Source organism: Rhinopithecus bieti, unplaced genomic scaffold (genome assembly GCF_001698545.2).
Source record: "Rhinopithecus bieti isolate Rb0 unplaced genomic scaffold, ASM169854v2 scaffold_64410, whole genome shotgun sequence".
Taxonomy (NCBI): domain Eukaryota; kingdom Metazoa; phylum Chordata; class Mammalia; order Primates; family Cercopithecidae; genus Rhinopithecus; species Rhinopithecus bieti.
Genome location: NW_016824239.1, coordinates 7,261 through 17,864, shown reverse-complemented (window position 1 = coordinate 17,864; position 10,604 = coordinate 7,261). Strand labels below are relative to the sequence as shown.

At 41.9% G+C, this 10,604-nt stretch overlaps 1 protein-coding gene across 3 annotated transcripts in view; it reads left to right on the top strand.

The window, feature by feature from the left end:
* The window catches only part of LOC108522116 (WASH complex subunit FAM21A-like), a 25,932-nt gene that overhangs the window by 11,618 nt on the left and 3,710 nt on the right, over nucleotides 1-10,604 (top strand). For 2 of the 3 annotated variants that reach the window (XM_017862202.1, XM_017862200.1), the window contains exons 5-8: nucleotides 1,428-1,601; nucleotides 4,730-4,823; nucleotides 6,154-6,215; nucleotides 7,778-7,825. In XM_017862202.1, the coding sequence (XP_017717691.1) occupies nucleotides 1,428-1,601; nucleotides 4,730-4,823; nucleotides 6,154-6,215; nucleotides 7,778-7,825 (378 nt within the window). The remainder of the gene's footprint in view (nucleotides 1-1,427; nucleotides 1,602-4,729; nucleotides 4,824-6,153; nucleotides 6,216-7,777; nucleotides 7,826-10,604) is intronic. The other variant, XM_017862201.1, reaches the window with a different exon arrangement.

Genomic DNA, 10,604 nt, shown 5'->3' with positions numbered 1-10,604 from the left:
AAAAAAAAAAAAAAAAAAAAAAAAAAAAAACAGTTATTTTATTTTATATTAAAAAAATTTTTTTTTTTTTGAGATGGAGGCTCTCTGTCGGCCATGCTGGAGTGCAGTGGCACGTAATTGGCTCACTGCAACCTCTGCCTCCTGGGTGCAAGTGATTCTAATGGCTCAGCCTCCCAAGTAGCTGGTACTACAGGCGTGTGCCACCACCTCGCCTGGCTAATTTTTTTGTATTTATGTAGAGACGGGGTTTCGCCATGTTGGCCAGGCTCGTCTCAGACTCCTGACCTCAAGTGATCTGCTCGCCTTGGCCTCCCAAAGTGCTAGGATTACAGGCATGAGCTACCGTGCCCAGCAGATTATTTTATTTTTAATAGAACTCAAGGATTTGCTAGCCATTTAAGTGCAGTAGTATCTGGTTATACCAATTCAGGGTTTAATTTGAAGGTGATAGGTATTTAGTGAACTATTTTTAAAAACTGCTATATATTTCACACACATTTTCACAAACTCAGTACAATATTAGCTATTCAACTCAGAATCAAGCATATCCAAGTAGAAAAATACACAACCAAGATAAAAAAAAGTTCAGTTAGAAAGACTTCAGTACTTGAGATAAAAGACTAAAATACTCATAGAGTTTTTTTTTTGCCTTTGGCCCTCAGAACAACACTGTGTGGTTGGGTTCCTTCTAGAATATTTGTGAGGGGGTGGAAATGACGCTAAACATTTTTCGGTATTTCTCACAACGGCACACTTGTGTCTGCGGGGACTGCCACTGAGAGCTGCTGTTGCAGGAAGAAGACACCTGAGGGAGATTCTCAGCCTGTTGGGGATATGAACAAACCTTTTTTCTTGAGTGGGGCATTGTTGTAGGGTATACACAGAATAGACCAGAGATGAAAATGACCCCTTTTGATGTAGAACAGATTTATAAAATAATTGTAGTTCTCCTATATATATATATATATATTTTGGTCTTTTTAAACTGGTAATTGAAAAATAAGACCTCTGTGACCTTCCTTCTAAGTCTTAACATCTAAAATTACCCAAGGGATAACCAGGGCTTGTAGGATAGTCATGGTGAGTCTGAGAGTCTAGGCCCTCCAGCAGTGGGGAAACGGCGTGCATTCATTGTTAGGATACTTCTCCACATAGTAGTTGCACCTCTGCTTTTGTAGACAATGACCCTGGAGCTCTGGAACCTTAGGTAGTTTGATGCATGTCCAGAAAGGCGCAAACTTGGGATTTAAAACTTGCAGTCTTACTCCAAAGTCTGTGTCAAGGCATTCAGCAGAATTTGACTTTGTTAACATTTTTAAATAAGTTTTTTTGGAGCTTGAGGCTAGGCTTTAGAGAACATTCACAGTATTCTCTTGGGGTGGTATCAGTATGTTGGAGATCCATATTGCACGGTATTTATTTTGTAGGAGAAAACTCGGGAGCAGAAAGAAGTAGATCTCATTCCTAAAGTCCAGGAGGCTGTGAACTATGGCTTACAAGTATTGGACAGTGCCTTTGAGCAACTTGATATCAAAGCAGGAAACTCAGACTCTGAGGAAGATGATGCTAATGGGCGGGTGGAACTGATCCTTGAACCAAAGGTGAAGACATTCAACTTAAATATTTATTGCACACCTGTTATGTTTGGGCTATGTTACTTGGGCACGCGATTAATTAGTAAGTGATGGACTTAACCTCTGGGATGTATGTCACTTAGTGTCACATTGACTCCACCAGAAAGACTCGCTTTCTCCCGAGCACTGATGGAGTGCTTGTGAGGTGCAAGGCAACATGTCAAGTTGGGGGTGCAAAGATGCAGAGCATGGCCTCTACTCTCAAGGTATGTTTTGCAGTTTGGTGGGAGAGAGGAGACATTCATACGAGTAACCATTGTAAATGCCCTGAGAGAGAACTGACTTCCAGCTGGAACTTTGGGGCAAAGATGATATTTGAATTGGGGTTTGAAGGGTGGGGAGGCTTAAGAGAGATAGAGTGTTGGGAACCTGAAATTATGTAGCTTGGACTAAGGAAGACTGCAGAAGAGCTGAAAGACATTTGGGTTGTTTCCGGTTTGGACAATTATTAAATACAAATGAAGCTGCTGTGAACATTCATGTCCAGGCTCCTTCATAGCCTAGTGAGTGTTGGTTGCTTGACTAAGACTTTCTCCCACATTGTTCAGAGAGATAATTGGGGCAACACAGAGTCTCTCAATAGTGAACACGAAGTTACCACAGTGATTTACAGGAAGAGGCCTTGTGACACATAAGGCCTTCCGAATTAAAACATGCCACAGAACCAAACTTTTTTTTTTTTTTTTGAGACGTAGTTTCACTCTGTCTTCTAGGCTAGAGTGTGTGGTGTGATCTCAGCTCACTGCAACCTCCACCTCCCGGATTCAAGCGATTCTCCTGCCCCAGCCTCCCTAGTAACTGGAACTACAGGCACCCACCACCACACCCAGCTAATTTTTGTATTTTTAGTATAGACAGAGTTTCACCATGTTGGCCAGGCTGGTCCTGAACTCCTGACCTCAGGTGATCTGCCTGCCTTGGCCTTCCAAAGTGCTGGGATTACAAACATAAGCCACCACACCTGGCCTGAACCAAACTCTTCTAGTCATTCTTTAGCTGAACATTTCTCGTCCAGTTTGAGCTTTGCTGAGTCACACCAAATTGAGGCAGATCATTTGGCACTGACCAGTACACTTGCTGCTTGGATTTTCACTGTATGTCTTTAAAAGTCATCAGTGGACTCTGGGAAATGTATTGCCTGGACCACATGTGATACTTCCAAGACAGATAGCACTTTCTCTTTTTTCCCCTGGCAGAGAAAGTTGTGGAAGTACACTTTTCTTTTGTAGGAGGATTTGGGGATGTCTTCTGAGTCAGTGAGAATTAGTCCAAATTCACGCTGTCTTTGCCTTATACTCCATTGGTTGCTGTGACATCGTTGAACCTTTACATTAACCTTCCCAATCTTTCTGTTGTGTGAAGCATCAGAATTATTCTCCCCCTGCCCCAGGGTCGTTTGACAAGGAAGAGAGATCATTGCCGAAGGGCAGTGCCTCACAGGGGACAGCATTTCCTTCAGCAGTGGAAGTAGGAGGCTATACAAGAGTGGTCCCCTTGACCCTTTTTTTTTTTTTTTTTTGAGACAGTTTCACTCTTGTTGCCCAGGCTGGAGTATGGTGGTGCAATCTCGCCTCACTGCAGCTTGTCTCCTGGGTTCAAGCAATTCTCCTGTCTCAGCCTTCCAAGTAGCTGGGATTACAGGCGTGCGCCACAACACCTGGCTTATTTTTGTATTTTTTAGTAGAGATGGGGTTTCACCATGGTGACCCAGGCTGGTCTTGAACTCCTGACCTCAAGCGATCCACCCACCTCAGCCTCCCAAAGAACTGGGATTACAGGTGGGAGCCACTGCATCCGACCAACCCTAGATTTTTAACGTGTTTGGTGTGGGACTGACAGGAGAAGATGGCTGACATGGGCAGATCTCCAGCATGTGCTGTTGGGGCCATAGTCTCCTGCACCTCACTCTGTTTTCTCATCTGGTCTTATTTTACCAACTTTACTTTTCTAAATTCGACAGTGTGGAACCATTGGGGGTATTGTTCTTCTGTTTCTTGGGTTATAATTTTTTTTTTTTTTTTTTTTTTTTGAGACAGAGTTTTGCTCTTGTTGCTCAGGCTGGAGTGCAGTGATGTGATGTTGGCTCACTGCAACCTCCGCCTCCTAGGTTCAAGAGATTCTCCTGTCTCAGTCTCCTGAGTAACTGGGATTACAAGTGTGCACCACCACACCCGGCTAGTTTTTTGTATTTTCGGTAGATACTGGGTTTCACCATGTTGGCCGGGCTGGTCTCAAACTCCTGACCTTAAGTGATCCACCTGCCTCAGCCTCCCAAAGTGCTGGGATTGCAGGCATGAGATTGCCCGGCCTAATCTATCTTTATGTTTGTATGTGTGTGTGTATATATATATATATATATATAATCTCATTAGTACTGCCTTTTAGAGGACAGCTCGCCAGAATGTTCAGTTTCTTTCCTTGGTCCTCCTCTTGGACCTTATAATAGGAGGTTGTACCCTTTTCCCTGTTTGCTTGCTGCTGATAAACTTTTGGTAGGCTTTTGCCATTTTTGTTAAATTTTGTTAATTAGGCCCTTGGGGAGGGAGATTCTGTGTGATTCAGCTTTACTTTGGCATGTTTTTTTTTTTTTTTTTTGAGATGGAGTTTTGCTCTTGTTGCCCAGGCTGGAGTGCAGTGGCACTATCTCAGCTCACTGCAACCTCTGTTTCCGGGGTTCAAGTGATTCTCCTGCCTCAGCCTCCCGAGTAGCTGGGATGACAGGTGCCCGCCAATTTGCGTGGCTAATTTTTTTGTATTTTTAGTAGAGACTAGGTTTCACCATGTTGGCCAGGCTGGTTTCAAACTCCTGACCTCAGGCGATTCACCTGCCTCAGCTTCCCAAAGTGCTGGGATTACAGGCGTGAGCCATGGTGTCCGGCCTTACCTCCTTGGCATCTTTACCTAGGATTTGACTTTTTTAAAAAATCAGTGAAAAACATAATTTTTTTTTTTAACTTTTAGTCCTGCTGTGTTTCTTATTCACCTTCGTTATGTAGCTTGTTTAGGATAATCAGATGGAACAAGGTATCAGGTGGCACATGTAAGTTTGTTTTCAGGTGAAACATTTGACAGTTTATTCCTTTCATGATGTACAGGATCTATACATTGATCGTCCTTTGCCATATCTCATCGGGTCAAAGCCGTTCATGGAACAAGAAGATGTAGGTCTTGGAGAGCTGTCCAGTGAAGGTACTTTTCTTCACCAAGTACTTTTGTTCCTTAATATTTATTTTTTATTTTAAAATAATTTCAAATTTTACATTAAAGTTTCAAGAATAGTTCAAAGAACTCTCATATACCGTTCACCTGGGTTTACCAGTTAATATTTTACCACATTTGTTTTATTGTTCTCTACATATACATAATATTTTGTCTTGAACCTATTAGGGAGACGTCATGCTCATGCCCTGTTACTTCTAAATGTTTCTCTGTGCGTTCTTTTTTTCTTTTCTTTTTTTTTTTTTTGAGACGGAGTCTTGCTTTGTCGCCCAGGCTGGAGTGCAGTGGTGCGATCTTAGCTCACTGCAACCTCGGCCTCCCAGATTTAAGCGATTTTTCTGCCTCAGCCTCCTGAGTAGCTGGGACCACAGGTGTGCACCACCACGCCTGGCCAATTTTTGTATTTTTAGTAGAGATGGGGTTTCACCATATTGGCCAGGCTGGTCTTGAACTCCTGACCGCATGATCCACCCGCCTCGGCCTCCCAAAGTGCTGGGATTATAGGCATGAGTCACCAGGCCCGGCTCTTTTCTTTTCTTTTCTTTTTTTTAGCTGGAGTTTCTTCTGGTCACACAGGCTGGAGTGCAATGGCGTGATCTCGGCTCACTGCAACCTCCGCCTCCTGGGTTCAAGCAATTCTCCTACATCAGCCTCCTGAGTAGCTGGGATTACAGACACCCGCCACCACGCCTGGCTAATTTTTGTATTTTTAGTGGAGATGAGGTTTTACCATGTTGGGCAGGTTGGTCTTGAACTCCTGACCTCAGGTGATCCTCTGTGTGTGTTTTCTAAGAACAAGGACATCTCTTGTGTAACCACAGTAGAATTGCAAAGCTAGGATATTTTCCTGAACATAAGGGTATCATCCAGTCTGCTGCTATGTTCACATTTTGCCGTTTGTCCCAGTGACACCCTTTTCAGTCTCTCTCTTTTGTTCTTTGGTCCAGGACTCAATCCAGGACCAGCCACCACATTTAGTTGTCAAATCTCCAGTTATGTTTTAGTCTGATGCCATTTCTCAGCCTTTCTTTGCTTTTTATGACCTTGACACCTTTAAAGAGTACAAGCAAGTCTTTTTTTTTTTTATTTGTAATGAATAATTTTTTGGGAGGGAGATACTTCAAGACTACGTAAATATGTAATTCCTCACCATAATGAAAACACTTTCGATTCCAGTAAATGGGTATAGATGGTTTTATCAAGATCTCTGAGATGCTGTTGTATGGTGGTTTGTGATTTTGAGCTAAGGACATTTTCTTGTGAATATTGGTGTGGTGACCCTTATCTCTCTTTTCAACAGAAGGCTCTGTGGGCAGTGATCGTGGCAGCATTGTGGACACTGAGGAAGAGAAAGAAGAGGAGGTAAGGGCTGTTTGGTATGACCAGGTCACAGTGGGCAGCAAACTTAAGATGGGCCTAGCAGGCTAAGTAAATAGCATAACTGTGAATTCGTAATCTGCTTCTGTAAAACTTGTAACAGTGATAGAAGCCACATTCTGATTATTTTTTCCCAAGGGTTAGATTTCCTTCTTGTCTTATGTACAATAATAAGGAAAGCTGCTTTAATCTCTTTCACTATTATCCTCTCTCCTACCTTACCACCAAATATGTCTTTCACCCAATATATTTTTGAGAAGGGCAACTTAGATGTTTTGGTGGAATCTCTTCCTGGGATATAGTCTTAGAGTATATTCTGTCTTTAAATAATTCTAAGGAAAAAAAATCTACATTTAGAATTTTTGGGCCGGGCGCGGTGGCTCAAGCCTGTAATCCCAGCACTTTGGGAGGCCGAGACGGGCGGATCACAAGGTCAGGAGATCGAGACCATCCTGGCTAACATGGTGAAACCCCGTCTCTACTAAAAAATACAAAAAAAAACTAGCCAGGCGAGGTGGCAGGTGCCTGTAGTCCCAGCTACTCGGGAGGCTGAGGCAGGAGAATGACATAAACCTGGGAGGTGGAGCTTGCAGTGAGCTGAGATCCGGCCACTGCAGACTAGCCTGGGCGACACAGCAAGACTCCGTCTCAAAAAAAAAAAATAGAATTTTTGTAAACCATAAAACCTAGAGCAGGATATACTGAAAGCAACCACTTACATTCTATTTTGCTGCTGCCTCTAGTGCCTTCATGTCCACAGAGTATAATTTCATTGCCTTGCCTAGAGTTTGAGGTTGTGGACCTTGATTACAGTTGAATCTGTAGTTGTTCTTTAGATGGGATATTCGTTATTGCAGGGGACACATCCATGTTGCAGGAGAGTCCTCAAGTATGGGATTTCCGAAAGGAGACTGTGTTGTGTGTGTGCTTTTCTCTTCCCGTTGGTCCCGCTTTCTGCACTCTCCCTCCCCTGCCCTTCTTCCAGTCCTCCAAAGAAAAACCTGACAGCTGGAAATAAGCTTTTCTTAAGTAACTTTCGTATAACAAAAGCAGTGCTCATTAGCGGAATCCCTTGCTTTTAGCCAGCGATGTAGCACTTTACCAAGTTGCTGGTAGCAAATATTGATGTTCCCTCCTTGGACCTAATGAAGTAGTTATCCTAATGAGAGGAAGTAGAGACAGTATAGTCCGAAATGTAAAATAACACAAACTGACTTTCAGTAATTTAGTTAAATGTGCAACTCTTACTTTAAATCCAAAGGCAAGAGTTGAAAGTGCAGGTGATGTGAACAAATTGTCAGAGGCATTTAAGTGAACCACAAAAATTACATGTTAACTGGAACAACCCTTCACAATATTGCCAGCTACCCAGCTTATCTGCACTGTGATACTTAAGGTGACCAGTAGTCAGTACAAAGAGACAGAGTGTCAGAGCTTTTTCTCCACTTGACGTAAAATCAGCCCGCCCCAGAGACTTAGACCTGAAATCATTTCTGTGCTTCTAAGTAAAGTCTGTTTAACAGCAAAGCCTTTTTTTCCCCCAAAAGGAGTCAGACGAAGATTTTGCCAATCATAGTGACAATGATCAAAACCGGGTAAGGCTCATGTACTGAAGTGACTTTGTTTTTACATTTTAATTGAAGCATAGTATATATACTAAAATTACTTTGGAATGATTTATGACAAAGTGAGGATTTCTTTCATGTATACAATTTATTTTCCTTTAAGCATTTCATGTATTTAGGCTAACTACCTCTTTTGTATATATTTTTCTCAATTTTGCTTTATAGTTTATTTTTCTTAGAAAACAGAGAAGTAAAAAACAAAATTAGAAAACAGCCTCTAAAAGAAGACTCAGTTACCCAAACTGAACTACTTTGCATGAGTCCCTCTTCTGTTTTAAAATTGGAGACAATCTAGCAGTAACATTAATGAATAGTCACAAGATGAAAACTTTGATCCTGCTGTCTTAGCACAGTTATCTTAATTTTTGAATATTTGTCTAAGGGCATATTCTTGTCACAGTGTGCATCGTTTATTTTCTGCTGTTTTATGTTAGCATTTTATAAATGTTTCCTTATTTATTTATTTATTTATTTATTTATTTTTTGAGATGGAGTTTGCTCCTGTTGTCCAGGCTGGAGTGCAGTGGCATGATCTCAGCTCCCTGCAACCTCCGCCTCCTGAGTTCAAACAATTCTTCTGCCTCAGCCTCCCAAGTAGCTGGCATTACAGGTGCCCACCACCATGCTCGACAATTTTTTTTGTATTTTTAGTAGAGATGGGGTTTCACCATGTTGGCCAGAGTGATCTTGAACTTCTGACCTCAGGTGATCCACCCACCTTGGCCTCCCAAAGTGCTGGGATTACAGGCATGAACCACCACACCTGCAAAATAGCCTTTGCAGTTTGCATTGTAAACTTCTATACTTTTAAACATACTGAATATGATACTGTCATAGTCTCTAAATGTATAAGGGAAAGAATTATTTCTAGAGTTGTACTTTTGATGTAATAATGTATTCAGTATTTTCTTTTTCTTTCCTTTTTTCTTTTCTTTCTTTTTTTTTTTTTGAGACAGAGTCTCGCTCTGTTGCCTAGGCTGGAGTGCAGTGGTGTGATCTCAGTTCAGTGCAGTCTCTGCCTAAAGGGTTAAGCAATTCTCATCCCTCAGCCTCCCTGAGTAGCTGGGACTACAGGTGTGTGCCACCATGCCCAGCTAATTTTTTGTATTTTTAGTGGAGTCGGGGTCTTCCCATGTTTTCCAGGCTAGTCTTGAGCTCAGGCAGTCTACCCACCTCACCCTCCCAGAGTACTGGGATTACAGGTATGAGCTACCATGCCCAGCCAATATTTTTATGTATAGAAATCCTTTGCTTCTGTGAACTGTTTCTTCAGAATAAGGTGGTATAAACTTACGTTAATAACTTAATGTCTGGTGGACATTCTACGTTAAGTATTATGCATGTTGATTTTCCTACAATCTCATCACTGGGGTGATTAAATTTTTTTTAGTTAAAAATTTGCGTTTGAATTTCTTAACTGGGAAATATTTTTTTCACAAAAATGTTTAACTATCAAATGATGGATTTTATACTTTCTGGTTGGTACTGTATTTTCCTGGTTGTATTCATAAATGTTGATCTTTATAATTTTAATGATCAGTCTTCACAGGATATTTGTTTCTGTGGAATTTCCTATTAAGATCTGTAAATGCAAAGAGTTTTTCTTTTCCTTCTTTCTTTCTTTTTTTTTTTTTTTGAGACGGAGTCTCTCTCTGTTACCCAGTCTGGAGTGTAGTGGCACGATCTTGGCTCACTACAACCTCCACCTCCTGGGTTCAAGTGATTCTTGTGCCTCAGCCTCCCGCATAGCTGGGATTATAGGCATGCGCCACCATGCCCAGCTAGTTTTTATATTTTTAGTGGAGACAGGGTATTGCCATGTTGGCCAGGCTGGTGTTGAACTCCTGACCTCAGGTGATACACCTGCCTCAGCCTCCCACAGTGTTGGGATTACAGGCGTGAGCCACCACGCCCAGCCACAAACAGTTTTTCAAAAACAGTACAGTATAGTGAGTAAAAGCACTAGCTTATGCAACAGGTTGGTTTTGTGTGCTGCAGCTAACCTCAAAGTTGTAAGGATTAAATTAGATAATAAAGTGCTTTTAGTAACATGCCTGGCACAGTTTGTTGATTCAGACATTGAGAAAAAATTTTTTAAATTATGCATAGTAGTGTGTACCTTTGGAAAAATTAGAACTTAACAGATAAGGCCAAGTTTGAGCCTTCCAGTCCTTTCCTTTGCTGCATACTCTTCAGAGGTAACTGGGATCGTGCTCTGGGAGCATGTCTTTCCACGTCTGTTTCTTTGCTTTCATAAATACATCTGTTTCATGGACATGCTGTAGTGTTTGCAGAGGGGGCGTGGTATCATCCTGGATTTGTTATTCTGCGCTTTTTTGCTTGACCTACCTTGGATGGCTGTCTAATTGTTACAGCTTTTACCTTTTAACTGTTACTCAGTATTCTTACTAAGGTAAGACTATGCTGATTTTGTTTATATTTCTCTAGTAAAAGGCTGTGCGCAGTGGCTCATGCCTGTAATCCCAGTGTTTTGGGAAGCCAAGGTGGTCAGATCACCTGAGGTCAGGAGTTTGAGACCAGCCTGGCTAACATGGTGAAACCCTCTCTCTACAAAAATACAAAAATTAGCCAGGCGTGGTGGCAGGCACCTGGAAGCCCAGCTACTCAGAGGGTTGAGGCAGGAGAATGGCTTAAACCTAGGAGGCGGAGGTTGCAGTGAGTCGAGATCACGCTGATGCACTCCAGACGGGGTGACAGAGCAAGACTCTATCTCAAAAATGTATATATA